This window comes from Gymnogyps californianus, chromosome 5 (genome assembly GCF_018139145.2).
Source record: "Gymnogyps californianus isolate 813 chromosome 5, ASM1813914v2, whole genome shotgun sequence".
NCBI lineage: Eukaryota > Metazoa > Chordata > Aves > Accipitriformes > Cathartidae > Gymnogyps > Gymnogyps californianus.
Genome location: NC_059475.1, coordinates 1,211,316 through 1,238,340, shown reverse-complemented (window position 1 = coordinate 1,238,340; position 27,025 = coordinate 1,211,316). Strand labels below are relative to the sequence as shown.

Sequence of the window (27,025 nt, the reverse complement as noted above, 5' to 3'; positions counted from 1 at the left end):
TTCCTCTGAATCCCAGTGGCTCATAATTTGACTTGAATTTTCAAGGGGTGTCACTCGGCCTCAGGAAAGCGATTTCCCTGTGGATAACGGTGCTCCTCTGCCCGCACAAGCGCCAAGCCCCCGCTCACGCTGACACAGGGCCCGCAGCTGCCGGGATTTACCACAGCGTGTCGGGGCTGTCGCGATACGGCTATCGGGCTGGGCTCGGCGCCGAGGCCTAGCTCGACCTCGGCCCCCGCCTCGCTCTCGTCGCGTCCCCCGGCCTGGGGCGGCGAGAGGTAACCTCTAACACGGTGGCAAACAGCCAGCCCCGGTCACCCTCCGCCCCGCCGGGACACGGAGGGGAAAGGGCTGTCGGTATCGATGGCAACGCGCCGCTCACCTCGCCTCACAACGGCCATCTTGGCGCCCCGCCCCTGCCGCCTGCTAGTCCTCCAGCGTCCCGGCAGCCTGTGCGCCGCGACCGTTCCTCCGCGCGCGCCTGGGAGGAGCTCGCTGCCCTCCCCCCGCCTCCCCCTTCCCCCCCCCCCCCCCCCTCCCGCGCCTTCGGGTGCGATCGGAGCGCTCGGCCCGGTTCGGTCGCTTTCGGGCGGATTCGGGCTCTGCCCGTTCGGGCGTCTCCGTTCGGGCCGGCGAAGGGGAATTCGGGCGCGATCGGAGAGGACTCGGCACAGCTCGGCTTTCCTCGCGCCCGCCTCACCCGCCTTCGGGCGAGATCGGAAAAGACTCGAGCGAGCTCGGGATTCTTCGACCCTCTGGGCCGGACCGCTCGGGGACTCGGCCCTGTTCGGGCGGGCTCGGGTTCCCCACCCGATCTGTCAGGTATCGCTTCGGGCCGCGCTTCTACGGACTCGGCCGGGCTCGGCTGCGTCCTGCCTTCGGATTGGCCAGCCGGCAGGAAACGCGGGCGCCGCTCGTCGGGAACCATCGATCGCCTTCGGACGAGGCCTGGAAAGACTCGGGACACTTCGGGCACCATCGGAAGCGGTTCGGAAGCGCTCGATTCCGCCCGGGCAACACGTTCGGAAGCGCTCGGGCGAGCTCGGCACCGCTCGGCCGCCCGCCGAAGAGCGCTCGAGTGACCTCGGAGGACCGGGCCCCCCCCCACACCTCGCGGCCCCCTCCCCCCCGCGTGACCCTCTTCAGCGGCGCTCGGGGGGGAGCGGCGGGCGTTGGCGCCCGCTCGGGCGGGCTCGGCTCCCCCCGCCCGCCGGCCGCCTCGGATGGAGGACGCCGACTCGGCGGCGAAGCAGCTGGGCTTAGCGGAGGCGGCGGCAGTGGCGGCGGCAGCCGCAGTGGCTGCTGCGGCGGCTGCGGCGGCCGCGGAAGGACCCGAGCAGCAGCAGCAGTCGCCGCAGCAAGCGGCGGCCTCGGAGTCGGAGGCGGAGCCGGAGCCCGAGGAGGAGGAGGCGGCGGCGCAGGTGACGGCGGTGACGGTGATGGCGGCAGATGCCGAGCACATCGAGATGGGAGCCGAGCCCCTGCCGAGCGCCGACGAGGCCGCCGCCGCCTTCGCAGGTCAGGGCGGGCGGAGTGCGCATGCGCAGCTCCCCTCAGCCCCGTCGCCTCAGCCCAGGCAGCAAGCGCCTTCCCGCCCCGGCCGCTCTGCCCGGGGACTCCCGCCCCGCAGTGACGGGTGACGGCTCCCGGCCCGCTCGGCACCCACAGCCGCCTCTGGTGCTCGGGGCTGGAGCCGGCAGCCTCGGCCGTTGGCCCCCGGGCCCGCTCCCGCCTGTCCGCCGTACGAATGCAGTAATTTACCTCAGGGAGTGCAGTGAAGAAAGGGCAGGTCGGAGCTGAGGCTTGAGTCGCTCCCACACTTAGAAAATTACACGCTCCTCGCTTGTACCCTGCGTAACGTAAAGTAAAATGAGCAAGAGCTGCCTTTGGGCATCTAAAATTACTTTGACCCTGTGTCCCATTAACTAAGTGCCCTGAAACATGCAGAATTTTGAAGGCAAGCTGTGGTACGCAGAAAATGTCACAGCCCCTCATACCTGGATGGATATTGCGTGTGAGCTTCAGTGTTTTTTCACTCTTGCCCCATGTGTGGTACTGAAAAAACTCTGATTTTAGCTAGGCAGTCAAATACGCTATACATCATAGAAACGTGGCTGTAAGTTTGGACAGTTTTTAACTGGACCAAGTGTATAGGTAATGGCACCCTAGAAATTAGTATATGGCAGAGGGAGAGTCAGTCGTTCTCTTTATCTTGATGTTTGCCAGTCAACCCTCTCTTAAAGCGTCACAATTTGGGTTTTTTTTAGTACAGATGCAATATTCATTTTTTCCTTAGTTCATCACGTGCTGATAACTACTGTTACGCTCTCAAGGAGGTTAAAGCATGTTCAACCCGAAGCTTAATAAAAATCAGAATGATTGTGTTTATAACAACTTAAAGGTGTCATGAAAAATTAATTTTGAATACGAAGAAGGAAATGCAATCATATTTTTTTTATGTTTAGCTGTTTATCAGGCTCTCTGGATGCAGCAGAATATTAACATCATGTCTGTTTTACATTTCAGAAGTCACCACAGTGACAGTAGCCAACGTTGGTGCCTCCGCAGACAATGTTTTCACTACATCTGTGGCAAATGCAGCTTCAATTTCAGGACATGTGTTGGTAAGTCTGTCCTTTCATTTGAGGGCCTTAGCAAAGTCCCACATACTTTTGTAGTGTCAATGAAGAGCTCAGTTTGTGTTCAAGCTGTAGTAAGGTCAAAGATACATTTTCATTGCAGTATACAGGCTTTAAGCCACAAAGCCATTAGCTGGGGGACATACAGTTTTTTCTTTATCTCTTGGAGAGGTTTTTTTACCTTTCCACCCCCATATACTCATTCTGTAATGGAACTGATGACCTGGAACATGTAACCTTTGAATTCAGTTGGCTGAAACCTCAAAAACTAACCTAGTAACTGCCATACCAAGTGGTGTTTTAGAGTACCTTTGAGAAGATTTGGGGGAATACTAAAATACATTGGTATGTTAACTCTATCAACTTAAACTCTTTATTTTTTCTGTAGTCTGGGAGAACGGCTCTCCAAATTGGGGACAGCTTGAATACTGAAAAAGCCACTCTCATAGTGGTTCACACAGACGGCAGCATTGTAGAAACCACAGGGTTGAAGGGGCCATCAGCACCTCTCACACCAGGTATAAGGCAATCTGTTTTTGAAGTGTCATTCTCCTGGAGGGGTCACTTTTTCTCCATTTTAATTGTGTTTCTAGGATTAAAAAACATTATGTGCATAATATTATGTAGGTGCCTTATAAGCATCGTTTGTCCCCTCTTCACATGGTACTTCTTGTATTTCTTGGGAGTAGAAGAATACTTACTTTTTTTGTTTTTTTCCTGTCAGAAATATATTTCATTTTCTTACTCTTTGCCCTAACCCTTGCAAATAAGCTTCTTGAAAAATCTTGCCCTGCTGCTGGGCTGTCACATGCCTTTCTACACCCATCCCACCCCCAAAGGCAGATGGATCATTGTAATATCGATAATAAAAATATGAGTCTCCTAGTTCTGCGTGTGGGTTGTTTTTAAAGGGTCCTTGAATATAGTTTTGTCTCCAGTCAGGCCACTTGCTGATATGTAAGTGTCACAATAGGTGGTGTCTTTATTGCTAAGGTTTTGTTCATGGCTGCTTGGCAGTTTCCTTTCTGCCCACAGGATGGCACGGCAAACCTTCAGCGGTCTAAAACACCTTACAGGATCGGCCTCTGGGAAGGCGAAGATCCAGCCAGCTGCTTACACCACTGGAGGTTACAACCTCAGCGTTTAATGCGCTGTTAGAGCGTGTTTCCTAAGATGCAGTTTGCTTTATTTTCAGTCATTTTCAGAACGTTCAAGCTGAATTTTTTGTGGTGCACCATGTAACTCGCGTTGCTGTGGAGAGGTGTCAGCTGCTTCAGTTAACCACTTGACACTGTTGCCCTAGCCAAGCTGAGCATGTGAAGGTATAGCCAGTGTGCTTTTTGGTTGCTGTCACCTTTCTTTTCTTTTTTTCAAAGGACCGCAATCTCCTCCTACCCCTTTAACATCCGTCCAAGAAAAAACTGGAACCAAGTATAACTGGGACCCGTCTGTCTATGAGAACGAGCTCCCGGTGAGGTGCCGGAATATCAGTGGCATTCTGTATAAAAACAGACTTGGCTCAGGTAACGACGACCTCCTTGGGTGAGGAAGTGTGACGGCTCCTTCTTCACTTGGTGCACTGTTCTTTTAATCAGGCTACTTTTAAGGGCCGATCGTGAGGAAAAAAAAGACAGTTTCCTAGCCAGCCTTGTCCCTTTCAATATTATTGTTCTCTTCCGTTTTGCTCTTTCTTCAGAGGCTTTTTAACTTCTTTCTTAAATCTGTGAAGATACAGGCTGCTGTGCAGTGAGTCTCCCCGGTAATAGGTTGACTCCTCTAATGTTCTTTTTGTCTCAGAAGTAGACCCATGTTTCTACAAAGCTCTGCAGAATCCCTGCTGGAAGGGAAAATAGAGAGCTTGTCTCCTAATGGGACTCCTTAGCTGCCTTAGCCCCTCCTCTTTTATCTCTGTGGGAAAGCTGAAGAAGCAGCAGCAGAAATGGTCTGTCGGCAAGCCTGACTGCATAGCACAGTGCTTGCTTCGTGGCTAGACAGTTTTCTTCACGACCAGAAGGATTAGAAATTTAAGTGCAGATTAAGGAAGGGCTTAAATTCATGGTGTTTATCCAAGAAAAACTTATCCTTCTTGTGGATGAGTAATTTTTTCTAGCCTTTTGATGCATTGGTGAGGCCCAAAGTTGGAGCTCTCTAAACATGCACAGTCATTGGCACAGCCAAGATAATAAATGGGCATGGTTATCCTAGAGTGATGAGAAGTAGCAGATGGGCATATTTGGTGATTGCTATAGATTAACTGCTATTTTGTCCAGCAATTTCAGTATTTACTTCTTTAGGAAAGTGGGAAAATGATTCTTAACGTTTACTAACAATATCTTTCTTCTATTTTATTTCAGGAGGCCGTGGTAGGTGCATTAAGCAAGGAGACAACTGGTACAGCCCCACTGAATTTGAAGCTATGGCGGGACGAGCCAGCAGCAAAGACTGGAAGAGGAGCATCCGCTATGCTGGGAGGCCACTGCAGTGCCTTATTCACGTAAGGTTAAGTTTGCTTCCTCCTTTCTGCTGGAACGGGCAGGTGGAGTCTGGGCAGAGTCTGCCCAGCGCTGCAGTCCAAGCCGTGTGCGTTGCCTCTGCAGAGTTACGTGTGACGGTGCCGTGGGGCAACTCGGAAGCAACATTTTGATTTGGTTGAGAATCAGGGATATGAGAGGAATTTTTCTAGATGCGTTTTCGAATAGCGCAATACAAATCTTGCTTGTACTTGAAAAGGGGTTACACTTTATGCAGGATGAAGTCCAGCCTTGAGCTGTATCGCAGAAATTGAGAAGTGAGCTCTCACCCATGATACTGTAATCCAATAACCTGATCTGCTTAATTCTGTTTGCCTGACAAACATATTCTTCACTTGCACCATTTATTGGGTATTGCTTTGGGTCCTTTATTTCCTGCAGTGTCCGGGAGTCTCATGGAGAATTTGGCATTGCCATTAGGTTGACAGTTGATTTCTGCTTGGGCAGAAACTTTATAAAGTCTCAGATTGACATATCCTTGCCTTTTGATTTGAAAATTGTTTGTTCTTCCTTCACTCTGCTCCTATCCGCTCACCTCATCACCATGACGTAGGGGAGCTGGCCTCTCTGTTATTGCGTAGGGTCCCTAGGAGGGAATGGGTACGTCTCTCTGGGAGCTGTCTCAGTCTTTTAGCAGAATACAGTCGTGCTCTCGGTGGTTTTGGTGACCAATGCTGAAGTAGTAATCTTCTAATTTCAGGATGGGATTTTAAATCCTCATGCTGCCTCTTGTACTTGTGCTGCCTGCTGCGATGACATGACTCTGGTGAGTTGTAGGTTTTATATCCATTAGTTTAAAAACAATTAATCGGTCAAGCTGCCACAGCCATTTGCGAGCAGGTCATGAGTGTCCTAGAAATGTTCACGAGTACTGTGGTTGCAGCATGCTTTGTCCATGCTTCATAAAGAAAGGAGATAAGGAACTGCTAGCACTATTGCATAGCAGCCTCAGTAAAACTGGGTGATAGTTAATGATTTTTTTCTTCTTTTGTTTCTTTTCTAAGTAATGTATTTATGTAAAATGCGTTTTGGAGATGTCAAAGCTATTTGTGATTTTTGACTCAAATTTCACAATTTTTTGAGCTAGAAAAAATGTTTTTATAAGGAAGTAATGTAATACTCTGTGTTGGATCCATATTTTCATATTAAACTGCTTGGGATTTTTGGTTGGTTGGTTGGTTTGGGGTTTGGTTTGTTGGTTGTTTGTTTGTTTCAAAAATGAGGTTAAAGTCCTGAAAGCAGAAGTCTTTAGCTTGACTTGAAGTAGTGTTTTGCATGTCTTTTCTGCTATGAACTGGATGATTTGCTTGTTTCCTAGACCTGAAACTAACTGCTTCCTGTCTTCTCCTCACTCTTGTTCTCTTTTCTTCCACCACCTTGGCCAGCAGTCAATTATTTGCCCAGTTCTGCTCTTTAAATAATAGTGGGAAGAGGCTGAATCTGTGCCTCTGCAGCTGGAGGGAGCTGAGCGTAACTTTTCACAAAGTTCTTTTGGTTTGGAGAAGTAGAAGTTTTTTGGTCAATTGTTGCAAACCACACATCTTCCGTGGGAATACGTGCTGCTTGACCTTAGCTGCATCTGAAGAGATGAGAAGTAAACCCAAAGTCCCCGAAGAGGTGCCTCAGCTAATGCCTTTTTTTTCTTTTTTTTTTTTTTTTTGTTTTTCCCAGAGTGGCCCTGTACGACTCTTTGTACCATATAAAAGGCGGAAAAAAGAAAATGAAATGCCTGCAACTCCGGTGAAGAAGGATTGCCCCAAAAACATCACTCTGCTTCCTGCCACAGCTGCTACTACATGTAGGTTCTTTGGTAAAAATTGCTTCCCTTTTTTGATGAAGAATTGCCACACTATCTGTGTCTATCAGCGGCCCCTTGGAACTAGTCAACTGAGAAAAATGTCTTATTTTTTGCCACTTCCTTTTCATTGGATAGTTTTATTGGCTCAGTGTCTTTAGCTGATTTCACTTCCTGTTTTGTGGAAACTAGCACAGTGTTGCCACATTGGGACTGCAAGTCGAGTAGGAAAAAGTGCAGCTCTAGACCTCCAGGAGACTTGGTTTTAAGCATCTTAACATCCTTTTGCAGTGAGCAGTAGGCGTCATATTTTGTTCTGAGAGAGGTCTGGATTACATTTCCCCCCGCTGCCCCCTCTCTCAGCCTGGCACTGCGGGGGGAGTTGTGGAGTCCTGGCCTTGATCCATAGTGGGTTTCAGGTAGTTTTTCACAAATGACAACTGAGAAATTTCCTCCTGTTGAAATTAGGTTGAGGGGAAGGCTGGCCCTTCTCCGCTCTGTCGGAAATCCCCATTCCATCCCCTGAGCTTGGTTTTTGTCCTTCAGAAGCTGGTGGGGGCTATGCAGTAAGATTTGTGCTATTTCTTGAAATACGTAGAAAAGTAGGCTCTAAGCAGCTGGAATGAAATCCACAGCCTGAAAGTCGTTAATGAAAGAGGCAGACGGTGACGCTTTCATCTGCAGATTCCTCTCTAACATTCAGGACATGCTTTGTTACTTACTGTTTTTGATCGTCAGACCATCTGTGTGAGAACAGAAATTAATTTACAAGCTCATCCAGCTCACACATTTCCAGTCTCATTCATGTGTCCTCCTGCTCTCATCACACTAGTATCATCTGGATGGTAACATTACAAAGTGAATTGAAGAGGAAGCAACAGAAATCCAAAAAAGAACAGCCAAAAATAAGATTAGATTACCAGCAGCAGGAGGAAGAGAAATATGCAAGGATTCTGTAGAATTTGGGGTTTTTTTTTATCCCCCAAAGAGGTTTAATCTGCATTGGTTTGTTAATGTGAGGTGCTGTGAGGTTGCACGTTTGCTCATGCTGGCATTGGGAGAGAGGAGGACTGCTTGTTTTGGTGGTAGCCACATATTTCACCAGGCATGAATCTGTAGCCTCAATGTCTTAAAACTGAACTATTGTTTGTGAAAAGATCCTTCTGGCTGAGCGGTGTGCCACAGAATCAGCCCATTGCCAAGTAATGGTGCCAGATTAATTAATCCTGTTTAAAAAGGGTTTTAAACATTTTGGAGCCACTCAGGTATATTCATCCAAAAGGATTTTATGACTTGTTCCTTGCATTGGCCAAGCATATTATATCACTCTGTGTAGACAGACAGCTAAAATTGTCCAGCTAACCAAACTGTCATAGAATTAGTTGTCATCCACAGGTTCTTTATGTCGACTTAAGTAGTAAGAACCACTCTTGCTAAAGTTGTAATAAATCAGGATCAGCCAGAAACTGATGGCTTTTGTGGCCCCACTGAACCTTTATGGTAGGTGTTAAGTTATTGCTCATATAATAATTGAAAAGGTGGTGATTTGGGAGGCATTATGTTGTAAGTGAACATTCTGGCCTCATACACCCAGAGAATAAAGAGAGGCCTGCAGGAGGCCAGCAGTGCCTTCAGAAGCCAAATGGGGCTTTTATTCCCATTTCCAATTGTATTGGTCATACGTGTGATTCAAACTTGGGTTATCACAGGCCATTTACTGACCTGTGAGCTCTCTGACTTTGGATGATTCAGAACAGGGATATCAACAGCTAAACAACCTCCACGCTGAGTGTTAATTATGAAAGTACTTCTAATATTTCCAGTCACCGTGACTCCTTCTGGACAGATCACTACCTCCGGTGCTCTGACATTTGACCGTGCATCGACAGTGGAAGCCACAGCAATTATCTCGGAAAGTCCGTCCCAGGGTGATGTTTTCACTGGAGCTGCTGGTAAGAGTTCAGATGTATGTCTGCTAGACATCTGTGAGAAGGAGAAAAAAAGGTTTGGATGCCCATTGCTATAGGAAGAAGCATTTTGAATGCTGCATGAAGGATTTATTTCTCAAGAGCTTACAGAGAGACTATACGTAACCCTCTGTCCTTCCTTTGAAATGATTTCAGCAGCTTGAAATCTTACCAGTTGCACAAAAGAAGTTAGAAGTTTCGTCCAGATGTTGCAGCTGCTAATGTACACCTCTGCTGATTTCTAGGGTTTTATGGTCATCTCTGTAATTTTTTTCACTCCTCCTTTGTCCTAAAATACTACCAAAAAAAAAAAGAAAACTAGCTGAGTGTTGAAACTAAGTGAAAAATGCTGAATAAATGCTGAAAAATGCCAGAATAAATCAAACAAAATATAAATGCATGACATATATTTCAGTTCTTTCAGTTTGATTCATACACGGGGTTGTGAGCTCTGCTGAGGGAACTATCCTGCTCTGAGAACCACAGTTTGGAGTCCTGTGATTATTGTAAATATATAGGTGTGTGGGAGGGAAGCCAGCAGTAACCTTTGCCTTTGAAAGTGAAAACAGAGAGAGATGAAATCACTACAAGGTTGCCTTGCTTGCTGACTATGTAAGATCATGCTACTGTTTCTCATTTGCAACCCCTGGAATTATCATAGAGTGTAGGAACTTGTATAAAATGTAAAAAAAATATGGGTGAAAGAAGCATAAGAAATGCCTGACAGCTGTGTTATACAGTGATTCATAATGCCGTTGTTCTTCTGCAGTTCAAGATACCAATGTCCAGCAGCCTTGCCGGGTCAATCACCCAGAACCTCACTATCCAAGTTACCAGGACAACTGTCAGATTTCACCTTTTCCTGAAGCTGCACTGCCAACATCTCATCCCAAAATTGGTATGTTTTACGTCCGTAAGGTGAGACACAGTTAGCAGTGCTTGAATTTACTCTCTAACCTTCTTTCTCAGCAAAGGTAAAGATTGAGGCAGAAAAATAAACTTTGCTCTGTTTTGCTTATGGGTTTTGCAGTTATTAAGATGTGGACAAGCAGATTTTCCACTCTGTGGAAAGTTCTTCACTCCGTTATTGAGAACTTTGTTTTGTTGGTTTCTACCAGAGGAGGCTGTTGTGATCCTGCTTCCTAAATCGTCTTGCAGTCCCCTGCCTTTCCTAAGGCTTTTGCTTCAAGGCTTTTGTCACCACTTGGGCACTGTGGCTACACATTTCTTTAGTTTTTGATCTGAGGAGACCATCCCTTTTAAAATTATGTCACAGAAGCTTTTCTAAAAATTCCCACATCTCTTTATGAATCCACTGATACTGCAGTTTTGGGCAGGTTTGGTGTGCTGCTTTCGCATCCAACGTCAGTTTTCCATCCCTTAACACTGACGTTTGCGCTGGAATGATAGGTGCTGGTTAACAAGCGCAGTGAGAGCCTGCCCTGCTGTGGTCAAATAGACTCTGGAGTAAAAAAAGAAAAGATGGTATGAAAAATGACGAATGCAAATCAGCCCTTTAATGTTTGATAGGACGGGTTAAACTGATTATCAAGTATCTCTTCAAATGTAATTATATTACGTCAACTTATATCAAATATCTCTTCAAATGTAATTATATTACGTCAACTTAATGTCATTTGTAGAGCTGACTGATAAATTAAGTGAACTACAGTGCTATTTGAGTGTTGCCTGTACTGATAGAAACTGGAAGTGTTGAAGAAACTGGAATTGTGAACTTGGAGTGTTGTTCTTGCTTTATGTGTTTTTTATTGAGCCTGGACAAGAGATACAGCAGGGAATAGTCTGCCACTGGCTGGCTGATGGATTAGGCGATTTATAGGCCTTTTACTTCTCCAATTTCTATGATTCTGTGAAGTTACTCCGATACTTACTGATCTCGCTGACACAGAGGAGCTGTAAGGCAGGTTTTGATCCGTTACTGTTCTCTCAGACATCAAGAAAAGATCATCTAAACATGTAGGATTCCTTTGTGCAGTCTGAAGTCTTTCTTTTCAAAGCCTGTGTTCTCCCCTCTGTACGACCTTTTATTTACTTATTTGGAGCAGCACAGTGCATTCCTGCTCTGTCCAGAATGAAATCTTGTTGTTGGTTTTAAGTCTTAGTCAGAGCTTGATGTTACTAATTAAACATTGATTTTTTTTTTTTTTCCACCAGTGAAATCTTTCTCTTGACTGATATATCTATGCCAAAATGAGGAATCGGAAGTAATTCCCGTTAGATAAGTTATCAAATGCTGTGCTGGGATAAATATTGTGCTGGAAATGGAGCAGTGGGCGAGGCTCTTCTGAAAACAGCTACTGATAAAAGACCGGTTTATCTCTTACTCGTATCTGAGTGCAAATAGTTCCATGCCAGTCATGTGCAAATTGATTGAAATTACTATTTAATTAAGGGCTATTGAGCATAAAATGTCAATTTATCTGTATGGTGAACTTGCAATGCTGTCAGTCAGAAAAGGTCGCACATCTAACACACAGTGACCTGCAGTACTGTGGATTTTGAGACTTGTTCTCTCTCTCCAAATCTGTGCTGGATTCTTTCAGCTTTTGCTGCTTGCATGAAAAACTACCAGATAGGACCTGAAAAGGGTTAAAGTGTTAATACACTTAAATTAGTGGCTGTCTTGGAAGATATTCAGTGTTCAATGCAGTCTTGCAAGAAGTCTTGTTTGTCTACAGATGCTTTACTAAGGAGAGGTTCACTGTGAAACTGCTGGAATTGCAGCCTGGTACAGGAAGGTGTGCTGGCCTGTTGCTGTTCAGGACAGTATTTACAGCTGATTTTTTTCAGGACAGTATTTACAGTTGAATTTTAAGTACCATTTGAAGTGTAGTCAAGATTTTTTCCTGAATGGGGGGGGGTCTACTGTTTTATGTTTTTAACTAGGCTTTGCAGTTTGCTATTCTGTGTCCCCATCCTTCAGTGAGAGAGGTTTGAGGCTTGTTTCTGCCTTTCTTTTTGGAGCCACCTTAGACAGACCAGCGTGCCAGTATCTGCAATGACATCCAAAACGGATTGCGCTGGGAGACTGATAATAAAGTAAATGAGAATAAAGTGCCTTTCAGACACTTCAGCCTCTAAGTTTTGTTCAAGAACTTCCTGCTTAGGAAATTTCTTAACTCTGGTTTCAAGGAAAAGAATCTGGCTCCAGTAATGGTCCATTTTCATGAAAACAACGGTCAGCACCCAGCAGTGGCAGCTGTCTGCAGGGCACTCCCTTGTGATGCTGCAGACGCTGAAGGACAGTGTCAGTGCATTATCTTCGGTAGCATCAGCAGTGCAGGAGCTGGAGGACAAGCTGCCTGGCAAAGGCGCTAGAGGTGTCAGGAGTAATGCTTCTAAAAGGAAAGCAAACACTGGCGGGATGCGAGACAGGATTGAAATGGCTCAGCCCTTCCTTCTGAAGTTATATTCCTGCCTGTGTTCAACGCTTCTCTGAGAGCCATAGCATCCATCAGTTGGAATGGTCCTGTGTTTATTATATGAATGTGTCACTATTTAAAAATCAAGGAAGCTAACTGGCTTTTGGAGCCTGGCATACTAACAGCTCTTCCCTTGACAATGCAGAACTATCCAGGAAGGAATGTGGTTTCTCAGCATGCAGTACTTACTGCTTTTTCTGTGTGCTGAGTCGTTCTGAAACTCCTACCTAAAGATGTGAGGAAAAATCCTGAAATAGACTATTAGTAGATTTTGGGGTAATAAGACTGCACAGCCCCAAAGTCGGTGGTGCCCTCTTTTTTCTAGTAAACAATTTAGTGAGGAATTTCGAGGTCAGCTGTTGGCAGATGTGAATGTCTTGGACTTAATTTTATGGCAGATGGCGACTATTTATCTCTAGAGTTAGAGTTAAATTTTGGAAAAGTAAGGCCAGTAAAGCCAGATAACATTTATTCCTGGAAATGTTGCCTGAGGTGAGGTTACACTGTGTATCGTTGGGTTCCTGGATCTAGATTTAATTTCCTCATACTGTGGTCTCCCAGTGTATCTGCAAGCCTAGCGGTGTGAAAAGTAGATGTTTTAGTGACACAGTAACTGCTGGTTTTTTGAAACATTTGCAAAGGTAAGGCTAAGACAGACGTTGGTTTTCTAGGACTTTAATTTTCTAACACAGGCTTTGGGAAAGAGGGGACTGCAGAGCCCCGATAATTGAGGGGGTTGGAGGTAAGTTCAAGGAAAGTGTGATTAGATTACCAGGACAGGAGTTTAGCTTCGTTCTGGTGGCTTCCTACAAACTGCAGTTACTGTTAAGGTTATGGTTAGGATATGAAAAAGTAAAGGCTGCAGCACCTCAATAATTGGTGGGGTTTTTTTTCTTCTTGGAGTACATTTAGAAGTGTTGCTGGGCTTCCGTGCTTTTGTATTTTGTTTCATACCTGTAGTATTCTAGTTTATACAAGAGTGAAGAGTTTTAGTTAGGATTCTGGAGGAAAGGGCCATAGACAAGAAATTTCTTTCTTGAAAACTGTCCACAGTCAATGTAAAGCAAATGTCAGGAGGTGTTAGTGTCTGAAGCTAAAACTTCCATGTGGACTGTATACATTCACTCTCACCTTTGAGATTTGGCAAGGAGAGGTTCCAGAGCTGCAATGAGCATTGCTGTTCAGAATATCCAGGATATTTGAAACAGGTACATATAGCTGTGAATACCTTTTTAAAATTTTGGGTGTTCCAGTGTGGTATGTGTATTTTTATGGCCATAGTTTGTTTTATGGGTAGGATCCAGGATGAAGGGGTCCAAAGAAATTACAATTATTGAGGGGTTTTTTAAAGGGTTTCCCAACTGGTGGTTTTGGAAAGTGCATGTTTGTAATACATGTAATTCTGAGGTGATGATAATTGTCTTGGTTTTATTCCAGTCTTGGGCCAGGGTTATGGTTAAAATCAGAATTCAGGAAGTATAGGGGAGTGTGGTGTGGATCGGTGCCTATTTTTTGTAGTTTTGCAACCCGAGAATTGACATCCGTATAGTGACATCAGGATATTTCAGAGAAGTATTGGGTCACTGAATGACTTGTTATAACCTTCCTTAGTGATAGTTAAGGGAAACATTAAGTGGAACATTGTGATGATAGTGCCGGAGGAGTCCCTGGGAATGCTTTCACTGCTTAATTATGCTTCTCTGCAGCAGTGCTAGGAAGTGTTAATTCCTTCCCAGAGTAAACAGTAGGGTCAGGAGTACATATTCTTCTGTCCTATGGATTTGAGAGTGCCCCAAGGGCTTCTTCTGCACTGACCCATTCTGTGCACTGTGGGTCACAGAAGGTAGGTCTGTGTAGCAAAAACTTAGCCGGATTGGAAATTTTTGCAGACCGTATTTTTAAAAAAAAGGCAACCAAACAACACAACAACCAAAAAAACCTACAACCCCCCCCCCCCCAGTATATGGAAATGAAATGCCCTAATATATTTAATTTTTCTTTCTTTATATTCAGTGCTAACCTCACTCCCTGCCCTGGCGGTGCCCCCCACAACCCCCACCAAAGCCATATCCCCTTCGGTGGTGAACGGGCTGGAAGTGACGGAGCAGCGGAGCTGGCTGTACTTGGAAGAGATGGTCAATTCATTGCTCAACACCGCCCAGCAGCTGAAGACTCTCATTGAACAGGCCAAACAGGCCAGCTCCTCCTTCCGCGAGGCCGCTGTCACGCAAGCAAAAATTCAAGCTGATGTGGAGAGGAAAGAGGTAATTATAGCAGAGGAGGTGAGAAGACTCAGCCAAGGGCATCTTTTTGGCTGAGTGATGAACAGAGTAGTACCTCACTGGTTGTCACTGGCTGGAACAGTGGTAGCCCTTAGAAATTGTTTCTCAATGTCTTGAGAGCAGTATTACCAAGAGAAATCTTTCTGAGTGATTCGTATCATGGGGAAAGGAATAGAGTGCTCTGGGATTCCAAGAGCTGTGGGTAGCAGGCTAGGAATACAAACTGTTTGGTGTTACGAGTGCTGAGCTCTCCCATCAGCCATCCTTAAATTTATGAGACGTGGGCACTGAATCCTGGTATAGGAAAGATGGCGAGTGTTCAGCTGTGCAGTGGCTGCTTTCTTTATGTCAAGTGAGCGGGGCTATCAAAGAGGCTTTCGATGGCCTGAAGAGGCAGAGGGATAAAAAGAACAGCAAGCTGTAGAGTTTATGGGGAAGATAAGCAGTAAAATTTAGAGGTGTCTTGCTGAGCAAAGCTGATCTCGCATGAGTCCTGTGGTAAGACTGCAAGGCTGGCTGGCATTACAGGAGTATTGGCTTGTACCCAGTCGCCTTTCTCTCCTCTGTAAGGGATTATCTACAAGGACTGCCCTGTTCTCCCTGCTTTTCTTCTCTTTAATTGGTGCATGGTAGGGACCCTGGATTCTTCTTAACACCAGCTCATGCATGCACCCTGAATCTGGCTCCATGCACTGCTGAATGTGTTCCCCTTCTCCCCCAGATCCACAGCTGCTGGTGTGGACTTGAGGGAGAGAGGTGGGGGGCAATGTTGTGTGAAACTGGTGTCATTGTCAGTAGCTGATGAACTCCCTTCCTGTACACCACACTATCTGCTGTTGCCATTGGCGTTATTGCTAACGTCAGCTTTCCACTGAATTCATAGGCACGAGTGTGCAGCAAGAGACCTTGAAGAAATGTGTGTGGGAAGACTTTGCTGAGAACTGAGAACCCCTATGACAGTCCTTGCAGCGTCTTTGATATTCTTTGCCACGTTGTCTCTGCTAAACTCTTCTGTACGCTGCATCCTTGATGTGCAGGTGTGTGATACGTTGAGAGTCTAATTCTTCCCTGCCTTCCGCCTGGGCAGAAGGGGTATTCGTGCTGCTGTCCAGGTTTGGGCCATCTGCTGCTAAAAAGCTCTGTAGAGCGTGGGATACCGAAAAATTGGAAGCTTTGACACAGTTTAGAGATGAACATCTGACCTTGTTTAACTTCGCTCTCTGCTCTTTTTCCAGTTTATGTGCTGTCTTCCCTTCTGTTTATCCTTACAGTGGTTTCTGGAATGGTTGTTCAGAGTCCATTTCCCTCACCCTCTGATCCACATCCAGCTCACTTCAGTGTAATTCTAGCTTCTTCTTGTCCCGGGAATGGGAGTTAAAATCACTCCTGTGTATTGATTAAAGTGCTGACTTTACAAGGCAAGGATGAGCACGTGTTTGTTTCCAGAGGAAGTCCCTTTCCCAGTAACTATTGAATCCCCAGTTATGCAACTCGTGTGTCTTATGATTCTTATTGTGTAATGGGTACGTCAACAGTTTTGTATTTTGATAAAAACCCTTGCTCATGGTGCTATTGTTTAATATCCAAATAACAATTCTCAAGCTTGCTGCTGTGTGCTAGCTTCTGGAACTATCTGGATGATACTGCAGATAGCTATTTCTGAATTCCTTCCAGTGAATTCCATTTTTGGAAAAAAACTCTGGGTTTCTGGGTACAGGGCTGGCATTAGAAGTAATTACAATAAATGTCAAATAATTGGCTGTCTGCTTTTGTGTTGGTCAAAGGTGCTTTTCTGATTTCATGAATATTTCCCTGATTTGTAACACAAGTCTCTTTCCCACCCTGAGTACGTGTGTGGTCAAACTGCTTTTTTTGACAGTTAAGGTATACAAGAGGGAGAAAGAGGTCTCTTCCTACCTTGGTGGTTGTTTTTTGCTGGACCAATTTAATACAAAGGAAATAGGTGCTTCATCACTACTTTGTGTTTGTTACACTGACAGAACTTCCAAGGGCTAACAAATGGAGGAAACCTTCTCGCCACCTCCTCCGTTAGCACGAGCGGAGATGGTGAGCGCAGCAGTGTGGATGCTTCTCTGTAGGAGAGCCACCAGTTTGCAGGATTTCTGTGCAGCAGTTTGTTCCTAGGTATTTAGAAGTGAAAGATTGTGTCATTGTATCAGAGCTGCAGAGCAAAGGCTGTACAGCAGATTAAATAATAGAGCTGTAGACTCAGCTCTTCCTGGAAGAGTGACTTAATACATAGCAGGATTAAAGAAATCTGTTAGGAGCAGGCTCGTTCCCAACTGGATACACAAACTTCATTGCCATGACTGTAAGTAATATGTATCTTTAGTTTTCACAGCGGTGCAGAGCTATTCCCCCAGTTCAGTGTCCCAGCTCTTGAGGATGTTGAGTTCAAGCACTTTTCATCTTGTAACTGTTCGTATCCCTGACCACATCCCTCTGTCATCCCTGCGAAAGAAGGAGATGGCCTCTGCCTTCCGACAGAAGAGCGAGACAGAGCGCTTGGGACAGCACTGTCTTTACCTGCCCTTCAGAGGAAGTCTGAAGTGGCCCCAAGTTTAAGCAGGGTAGAAAAGTGGCAAGAACAGCAAACACATAGGAAACCTTACTTGTGTGCTAGTTTTGTTTCAGTCTTCCTAGAGAGCAATAAATTAAGCATTAAGAATTTTTAATCACAGCTTATATGCTTTGTTGTATATTGCAAATCATTTACTGTATTGTGTTTCACTTATAATACTTATTATTTAATGAGCTTTGGAGTTCATTAAATATCACACATGAGCCAGTCTGCTCCCATATAGCAGCAGTTTGGTTGGCTTGGCTTTAAATACCAGAAGTTGTACTCTGTACTGAGCAGTGGTAAGTGCTTGTGGGACTTGCAGAGCTCTGAACTGTGAAAGGCAGGCTTTTGCTCTGAGTTTTCTTTGAGCAGGGGAGGTGTTTGTGGTGCCTGTAAGCTTATGTTCTTATCTGTGAAGTCAAAGAGCGGACGTCACTGTGCCATTCTGGTCACGCTTGCTAATGATATTATCTAACACTATTCAAAGGAGTCTTAGGAATACATTATTCCCCTCGTTTATATCGTTTTGAAGGTGGAAATGCCAACATCAGAGAGGAACTGTGGCAGGAAGGGGATCTGCTAAATGTAGCAAGGGAAAACCATGAAAAATTGTAAGTGCAGCATAAATTAGAAGCATCTACAGTCACGTTTCTTCCTTAAGATGGCATGTCTAATCTGAATTTTGCAGGAGGATTGGATCCCTAATTGCAGTTCCAAACACATGACGATGCCTAGATACCGAGTCCTCAAAAGCAACAGGGGGGCTGAATTGGGAAGTGCTGAGCGTTTAGGCGTCAGGCTGTACAGTAGTGGAATATAAATGCCTGTCTTCATAGGCAATTAGAGAAAATATGAAAAAATACACTTCCACTCTTCTCTCATGTCTGACATGAGGGTTTTTTTCACTCTGCTCCCTACTAGTATGGTTACAGCCGTGTGATGCCCTGTGTCAGGGTCTGGTGACGTCCTTAGCTGTTCTGAAGAAACTATAGGTCAGATTCCAAGTGCTGGAGCCTTCACCAACAGAGTTTTTCTTGCACGTAATTTTGTAATTTGGAAGTGCTCGCATGCACGCTGTTGCTATCTTTGTCCTTTTTAATTTCTGTAAATTTGTTTAAGGATCATGGTTTGCTGGGCAAATTTCAAGACTGAGGATCTCTTCCAAATTTTGTTTCCATCTTTGCCACAAGTTATTTAGATGCCCCTGGGTAGGTCCTTGGCCTCTCTGGGCCTCAGAGCCTGCTCTTTAAAATAAGGATAACACTTCCTTCACAGAGGGCTTGCATGCCAGTTTGCAAACTGGTAGGATCTCTGGGTAAAAGGCTGTGTAAAAAAGCGTTAACCTTATAAGTCCTAGAAATAAGGGCAATTTGTAAACCCAAAATCTACAATTCCAGCGTTTATGAAAATATCTCTTTTGCAACAAAATTGTTCTAGAGTCTAAGAAAGTGGTTAAAAATACCTTTCCTGTTGTGTATGCTGTCTGCAGTATCTCAGGTGCTCGTTGATGATGAGAACTCCTTAATTAATAAGCAGAGCCCTCACAGAGTTAGTTCCAAACATGAAGCTGAGTGTTCAAGAAACGATGATGGCCATAAGCCGTGTGCTTTCCGTGTGTAAACAACAGGCGCATACGCAGCTGGTGCTCAGCCTGCGCACGGCTTTATATTGGCAAGCACCAAATATAAGTTACATTTAAGTTACTTAGAAGTCTTGGGGAACGATGTTCTGAAAGAAAAGCAAACCATAAACCCTGCAGCTCAGGGTTTACATTCACTTCTAAAATGCGTCATGCTTATTGCAAAAAATGAAAATGTCAAAATATTTGTAAGCTTTTTCTGAATGGCAGCATTTTGCATGGGATTCATTAAATACAATTGCTCTGTCAGAACTTCATGCAGCTGTTAAGAAAAAGTTCTCTACTATCGTTATTGATTAGCTTGTGACTGTATCTGATCCTTTGGTTACTATCTGAATGTTGGGTTTACTGCATTTTTTGATTTAGGGAAAAACATTTAGGAAGAGAGTGAGTGGGGCAACAAAGGCTCAGTGTCTCTTGCAAGAGGGATTTGACAATTTGCAGGACTGGCCCAACAGGAATGGATTAAAGACAGTGCTTTACCCAGAGGTCTGTGTGCTTTGGCAGTGTAATTTTTTTGAGTGTGCCTTAAGCCAACGTTTATATCAGATAAACTTCAGGAGGGGGAGAATACGTGAACTCACCAAATTCTGTGCCAGAAGATATTGCTGGAAGATAATAAAGATATTCAGGAAATGTGTTAAACAGTTTTTCTGTATAAATTTAAAAGAATTGGTGTCAAAATCTGACAAGTGTTTTAATTGAAATAGCCCTCTTTGTGTAATGCAGTGATGCCTTTGGAGCCCAGCCCATTTGAAAACAAGGTGGAAGATTAAATCAGCTAACAGCTGGACCATCTGAATTCTTTTTTAGAAAGATTAAAACAATTCAGGGCTAGAGAGTATGAAATTAACCTAAAAAGGGTCGGGCATTTAAGAAATGTACCTCTAGGAAGCAAATAATGGCTTGTGTACTCCAAAGTAGCAGTGAAAACAGTTGAGAATTGGAGTTTATCGGTTTTCTGGAGCTGTTTTTGTGAGAGATCTGGATGTGTCTGGCTTGATCATCTCATCACACCTTTTCCTTCTCCATAGTTTCTGCATGGCTTGAATTCTTCACACCATGGGCTGTGCAGAACCAGAGGACTCGCTATGGGGATAGATAAAAAGGAGACAGAAGGGGGTTAAATGTGTGGTTTCCATCAGCAGGTTTTGGGGGCCGAGAGCAGAGGTGCAGGCGCTGCTGTGGCTCAGACAAGGACAGTGGTGGCTGGACTTCCTCTTGATGTCTTTCTCATTGGCAATCTCCCCGGGAAACAGGATTAGCCACACTTGGAGAGGATGAAGTGGAGTCTGGTGGTGGGAAGGGTTTTAATTCTGGAGCTGCGGCACTTTCTCAGAACTGGAATTCAGCATGTTCAGGCCAGGCACTGTCTCTGCACGGGCTGTTGCAGAGGGGACGGTACTAGCTGGGATTATGTGTGCAGAGGTTTTCAAGCTGGGTTGAAATGCCAGCTCACCGCATGCTTTGGCATCTGTATTTCCACTTTCTTCACTAAAAAGAAGTTTAGGAACATTATGCAGTTTTCCTAGGCCAATACTCTTAACATGGGTCATCTGTCTTTCACTTAACAGTGGAAAGCTCGTTTTAACCTTTCCTGAAGAATCTGCAGTTTCCTGCCAGCCCGCTTCTCTGCCTGTGTGCAGGGTGACAGAGGGCAGAGGCTGCGGCACCAGGCGTTGAGTCCCAGCTTCTCCGCAGCCGGTGCTCACTGACGTTAATGATTCTCTCAAGAATCAAGGTCATTTTCTTCCTGAGACACAACAGCATTGATTCGTAGGCCAGAGGCCACATCTCAAGCTTGCCAGTGTATTCCCTGTCTTCACAAGAATACTTTTGATTTGGACATAATTTTGGTTTTCAAAATAGTAGTTGAAATTTCCATACACGTGATGCACACTTTGCCTACGCAGTACTGGAAGCACTGGGGATGCTGTGCATGTGTCCTGTCTCGCTAATTAGTCTGGTCTTGCCTATTTGTCAAATAACAGCAGAACCCAATCACACCCCTTGCAGTCTACAGCAAGAGGTTTCCCTGCTGCCTCCTCTGTCTCCCTAGAGTTTTTTAATTTGAATTTGTGTCATGGTAATATAAAGGTTTTGAAGGTTGTGATTTCACAGGAGAATAAATACTGTGATGTCAGGTCACAGAGACACTTGTAAATTAAGCCTTTAATCTCCTTATATGTTGGGTCGTACTCATTCCTGGATAAACCTGCTTTGCGTGAAGGTGGGGGTTCAGCTTTTTTCGTACTTTTTAACTGTTTCAAATAAATTTCAATCGAGGTTAGCACATAATCAAATCGGGATCGGTTTTGAATTCCTTTGGTTTAGGAATCCTGTCTCTGAGCAGCGTTGGCTGCCGAGCCTGGCAAGGCAATAGGTGGAGCAGCACCTGGTTGGACTTGAACTGGTTTGAAGTAAATCTGCAACACACTGAAGTGTGCTTTAGAAGTCACCTCCGGAGGACTGCTTAATTCAAAAACTGTTTGAAAGCCCTTTTATGCTTCTGTTAAAAGGAAGAATAATGGTTACGGTTGATGCTGTTTCTAAAGTCTTGGGTGTGTGTTAATTTTGTCGGATTTTTTTTTTTTTCCTAATCCATTCTGTTGGGCTGTGCCATTCCCCCAGACTCCTTTTGCCTGTTAGGGGATTAGGATCACTGGACTTGACCCAAAATTCGGCCCAAGAAGATGACACTTGGCCCTGTTACCTTGGCATTTTCCTCATGTTTCCTTTGCTAACTTCTCGGGTTCTGGTGGGGGGGTGCAGTTCCCCTGTGGCAACTAAGCCACCTGTTTGCAGAAGGAGTGCTGGGCTGGATGGAGTGGGGAGAGGGGGGGTTGAGTAAACGCGGTACTTAACTGGCAGTTTGTCGCCTTAGGCCGTTTTCTCACAGACTTCTTCATCTGTCTCCACATAAGGGCATAGTGTCCCTCTCTTGTAAGGGCAGAGTGAGGTTCCTCTTCAAGTGCAGTTTTGGGCTTGCCAGAAGCAAGCTCAGTGTCAGGACCCTCCGTGCAGAGCACCCTCTTCAACCCCTCAGGTCATACTCTGGCTGTGAAATGACAAGTCTGGTGTCTTTTTCCTTGCAGCAATATCAGAACCAGTTATTTCAACAGACCGAAGATGTGGATGGGAAAACAGAAATCATCATCAAGGTAAGCTGGGGATGTCTCCTATTTTATAAAGAGCCTTTTGTTCTCTGTCTTGTTCCGTTTAAAGATGCAGAGTTTTTTATCATTGCTACAGAAGTCATGTATTCTGTATCTGGCCTTGCCTTCTGGCAGAGATCTGAGCTTTCCCTAGCAGGACTAACGCTCTGTTTGAGCAGAGCGTGTCCCCTTTCCCAAGGCCTCCAGGTTTTCACAATCCTTTATTGTCATCTGGCCAGGTTAATCAATCTCACTCACCTCTGAGTAATGGTATTGCAGCTCTAATGGATGGCTGTCACTGAGGTGTGATAGGAAGGAAACTCTCTTCCTTTTTGTGCTGTGAGCTCGTTCTCAAAACTGCATGGTTCCCTCTGGCTTTCGGAATGGGAGTATGAGTTGAGTTAGCTCAGGACCCATGATTTAAGCCCTTACAGCTGTATGTGTTACTCAGTAGTCTTTCTAAGATCTCCAGGTACGAGTGCACACACTGTGTATTTTCAGCATTTTCCAATACTGTACAGGTTATGAACAGCCTCAATCAGGTTTCCCTTCGGGGCAGGCTTTGCAAGTCCCGAAGAGCAGCTTTCAGTCCCTTTTTGGTGGCCTGAATCCCTGGCTGTACATCAGGAATACAAATATAGTTCAGTCACACCAACTGTTAATTGTAGGTACGTTGGTAAGATGCGAGCAGATGGTGCGATGAACTCAGTGTTAATCAGGGTGCTGATTGTTAGGTTGGTTGTGCTCAAAAGAGAGAAGGAGCTGGTGGAACTAAAGATGCCTGCGATACTTTCACAGCTGAGAAATGCTTCCTGTCACGGCCTCACACTGCTGCTCTGACGTGCTAATGATTTGTCAGTAATTTAATGAGTTGGAAACAGAATTCTCTGTGAAGTGCTTATTTTTGTGGTAGTTCAATGATATTTCCACCTAAATATACAGGTTATGTTAATTGATGTCACTGATAAAAGATTAAAGCGATAGACACAAAAACATCCTTTAAAAACCAGGTGTGATTTTTCATCCATGTATCCTATCTTGCCTTACTTCTAGGTTTAAGTCCTTGCTCCTGTTACAGCCTTCTTAATTTTACTCTTCTGTCTTCTGTTTCCCTGTTAGGACACTGCTTATGTAGTCGTGCTGCCGACTGGCACAGGAGCCAGCCTGCCCAGCCCATAGGAGCAGATCCCTTTTTCCTCTCAAAAAACAGGGAAAGATTAAACTGAAGGGTCCCATCCTTATGCCTACTCTTGTTGTCCTTTCTCAGACCCTCTCTCAGATATACGCAGGATTATAAACCAAACAAAACCACCGACCAAATCTGCCTTTAAAACTTTAAATTTGAGATGAACTCAGAGCTTGGGTATCGATAGCCTGTGCATAGCCTGTACACTGCTGTTTTGTTTGGAATACACCTGCCCTTGGTTAGGACTGACTCCTGCTGAAGCCCGCAGTAACCTGGCTGTGGTTGATGAGATACATGACCTACGTGGAGGGAGGCGTCTCTGTGGTATTGGGGACAGATTTCCATGACCACTCAGTGTCTCACCCACGGTTTTGAAGGGCTTCTTGCCCACCCGAAAGGAAAACAGAGATGCGTTTCATTTTCCAAAGTGATTCCTGATAACATGGCGAGGAGAGCGGGTCCCTGAAAGCATGTCCAGAAGTCACTGGGCCTGTTTTGTGTTTGTGTGTTGAGGATATATTGGGAAACAGGGGCTTTACCACTGCTCCTGCATTACGTCACATTACAGCACCTGTATTACGCTTTGGTGATCTCCCTGTTGTTGTGATCTCTGACGTGGTCACTTTGCCATCCATTTTCACAGCAGTCCTGTGTCAACTGCGGTCGTGAGGCAACGAACGAGTGCACGGGATGCCATAAAGTCAACTACTGCTCCACTTTCTGCCAGCGGAAGGTATAAGCTTGTTTGCGAGTTGCAGATTCAGCTGTCTGGAGGGGGCTGTGGGACCCTGGGGAGAGCCTCACGGCTCTGCCTGCTACCTGATGGGCGTAAGCATGGCGAGAGGAACGGGCGGCAGAACGTGCCGTGTCACACAGGCAGCCAGAGCGCCAGCCTTGCGCGGGTCGGCAGCCTCAGCGTCCCGAACCCACCCTGCCCGTTGGATCTCCGAGGAAGACTGTAGTGATGGGGCAGGTCTGCGGGTCAGGGTCAGGGTCCGAATCGAATGGGTAGGGAAGGTCCCAAGATTCACACACACCTTCTCAAAGGTGATCTAAAAATCAGAGTAACACCAGAGGTGAGGGCGTGGACACCTCGTTGTGTGAGCTGCGGGGACCATTTAGCCGGGAGCACTTTTACAACCCTTCCCTGCTGCTTCCTGGTAAGCTGAGCACTCCTCAGTACCTGTGCTCCGGCTGTGTCACTGAGGGGACGGTTCTCTTATTCTTTACGTTGTTTGTGATGCTACAGATGATACAGTGGGACAAACTGTAAGATTTTGAACATGGGAGGTGGAAAGAGGTATGAGGAAGTACGGTGGAGGAAGTACGGTGCTTCATGTTTCGCACAGGTTCCTTACAAAGACCCTTGGCGCCCTGCTTTAGAGGAAAGGATAATTTAGTTTAGCCAGGGTTACAGTTCTGCGGGCTGTCCCAAGTTCAGTCTGAATCAACTGAGGCCGGGCGTACGGAGTAGCTGAAGAATTCTGACTGTTTTCTTTTGCCTGTAACAAAGTGTAGTGGTGGCCATGTTCCCTGTCTGCACAGCAGAAAGATTAAAAATCCGAAGAAGGAACAAACACTGCTTGCAGAAAACATACAGAGTCTACCTGCTGCCTCCCCAGGCATCTCACGGACAGCAACACCATGTTGTCCTCAGTACAACGTGCAGTGGGAAATGGCACCGAGTAGTCACCTTTTGTCCCCCTCCTGGACAGCTTGTCGCTTCCAAGGGGACATCTGCCCATGCCTGTAGCTGGTGCTCTGCCCTGTAATAGGGTGGGAGCGTTTGAAGTGCTTGTCAGTAACTGATTCCTTGAGATTCCCCCTGTATTTGTGAGCCGTGATGTGCGACCTCTGGGTTGAGCAAGCTAGAGGAGTATTTTGTTAGTTCAGACTAGGAGTTACGGTCAGTCAGTCTTGGCAGGAATTGTATTCCTTGTGTTCCACACCCCTTGTATGGCGCTGTCCTTCAGGAGTGCTAGCTTGTAGTGAGCGGTCTTTCAGGAGAGCGTTTAAGTCAAGGTTCTGACTCTGTTTTAGTAATTTTTCCACGACCTAACTGACCTGGGTGTCCTGGATTGGTTTTTGGGTTGAGAAGCCAGCATTCTGCTTTGTTTGTGTCTGCCTCTAATATTGACCCAGTGTGTGGTTCCTTTCCTGTCCGTCGTTGGTCTTGTTTGGCCGAGCAGTAGAGACCTGCTGTAGCCCGTCTGTGCTGGGGAAAGCGCTTCTCAGATGGGGCTTCTCTTGGGGCCCAGTGTGCTGCTGCGGGCTGCGTGCTTTCCAAGCACCCTTTCTCTTCACGGCCTTTCCGTCTGCTCTTCCCTCGCAGGACTGGAAGGACCACCAGCATATCTGCGGCCAGTCAGCCACAGTGACGGTGCAAGCCGACGAGGTGCACGTCACGGACAGCGTAATGGAGAAAGTCACCGTCTGAGCACACCTACCTCTTTAACCGTTCATGAACGACGTGGTGCGGCCGGCTGGATCGGCAACCCGACGCGAACGGTCTGTCCTTTACAAACCATGCTCTTCTCACTAGCAAACTCATTTTTGAAAGACTTTTTGATACTGTGACAGCATTTGCCTACTCCCGATCCTCTTCCAAAACTTTGAATAATACAGAGACTGTGAAAACCTCATCTGGAAAAAACAAACCCCACCTAACTGCAGCCTAGCAGCTGGGAGCCACCTTTGGCTTCAGGAAGCTTTGACTTTGCCAGACTGGAACCTCCACCATGTGGATTACAGCAATCTCATCATCTCTCTTGAGATGGATCTAAAGCAGGTGCTGCCATGAGATTTGCCAGTGTTTCCTTCTCCCTGTGCCTCCCTACCTCTTGTTTGAAAAAAGAAACGAACCTTCATTTGGTTTATTTAATTGCCTTGAAAAAGTCAGTACAAGTTCTTAGTTTGCCATCAGAAGGACTTTTTTTTTCCCTGTGTTCCCTCTGTGCTGGGCAAATTTGGAACACATTGGAGCTTCTGCACTTGAATATAAGTGAAAAATAACATGTTGTTAAATAAAATGCGGTGAAAGCATGAGCGTGCCCGGCGGCACTGTTTAATTCCCACGGCAGCGCTTTAACGTACGGATAAATGCAGCAAGCGGCTGCAGCGTGGCTGTCGGGAGTTGGTGCAGCTACAACGCAGCTGCGGTTACACGCGCGCGTCTTTACTCTCCGTCTCCGTAGGCGGCCGGCTGGGCCGTGTTTGTTCAGCAGGGGAGCGCCGTCTCGCCCCGTGGCGTGCCTCGGCTGTAGCTCGTAGCGTCCATCTGGCCAAAATCAGATCTGATCAAACCCGAAGTGAGAGCATATTAATAGAGTGCTGTCCTGTCATTGCCTTTTAGTAGCTACTAATTAAAGAAGTGGTGAGCGTTAGGAAGTTATTTGCTTCGTTCGTGGCAACAAAATCATTTAATTATTAATGTACTTTAATAATGTAATGTAGGCCAATCAGGCGCCTTTATTTGTGTTTGAAGATTAATGCCCCAGGCTGGAGGAGTCTCGGTAGACGTGCACACCTCTGGTTGGTCTGGTTTTTTTAAGCCTTGGGCATAGCAACTGTGAGGGGTTACTTGTCCTGTCTGGTTATTCGCTCTGATTTTGTATTGGTGCGTGAGGAGGATTATTGTTTAGCTTATGCTCCAAGAGGGGTCACCTCTGAATCACAGTGACCCAATCCAGCATCATAAATGCTGTCAAAAGGAGAAAATTCTATCCAGAGTTACAGGAAAGTAATCATAGAGAAAAACGCGATGGAAAATACTTAAGGCTTACGCTAGCAGTTTCTGACAAATCC

At 45.7% G+C, this 27,025-nt stretch overlaps 1 protein-coding gene across 3 annotated transcripts; it reads left to right on the top strand.

The window, feature by feature from the left end:
- Positions 1-1,107: 1,107 nt before the first annotated feature.
- DEAF1 (DEAF1 transcription factor) lies at positions 1,108-26,249 on the top strand. Of its 3 annotated transcripts, none has more exons than XM_050897962.1 (13): positions 1,108-1,295; positions 1,350-1,518; positions 2,527-2,624; positions 3,028-3,157; positions 4,016-4,162; positions 4,994-5,133; positions 5,871-5,936; positions 6,842-6,968; positions 8,789-8,917; positions 9,702-9,830; positions 14,389-14,639; positions 23,865-23,954; positions 25,554-26,249. In XM_050897962.1, the coding sequence occupies exons 1-13, from the start codon at positions 1,224-1,226 to the stop codon at positions 25,656-25,658; spliced, it is 1,653 nt and encodes a 550-aa protein (XP_050753919.1). In that variant the 5' UTR covers positions 1,108-1,223; the 3' UTR covers positions 25,659-26,249. The 3 variants fall into 3 exon arrangements, with proteins under 3 accessions (XP_050753919.1, XP_050753917.1, XP_050753918.1); XM_050897960.1 differs by adding an exon at positions 21,976-22,041 and having other exon boundaries at positions 1,108-1,518; XM_050897961.1 differs by having other exon boundaries at positions 1,108-1,518.
- The last annotated feature ends 776 nt before the right edge of the window (positions 26,250-27,025 follow it).

What these genes read in the sequence shown, in the direction of transcription:
- DEAF1 (XM_050897960.1), top strand. Translation starts at nt 1,224, where the DNA reads ATGGAGGACGCCGACTCGGCGGCGAAGCAGCTGGGCTTAGCGGAGGCG. An exon ending in CAATTTCAGGACATGTGTTG is followed by an intron (nt 2,625 to 3,027) that starts GTAAGTCTGTCC and finishes TTTTTTCTGTAG; the next exon opens with TCTGGGAGAACGGCTCTCCA. An exon ending in TAAAAACAGACTTGGCTCAG is followed by an intron (nt 4,163 to 4,993) that starts GTAACGACGACC and finishes ATTTTATTTCAG; the next exon opens with GAGGCCGTGGTAGGTGCATT.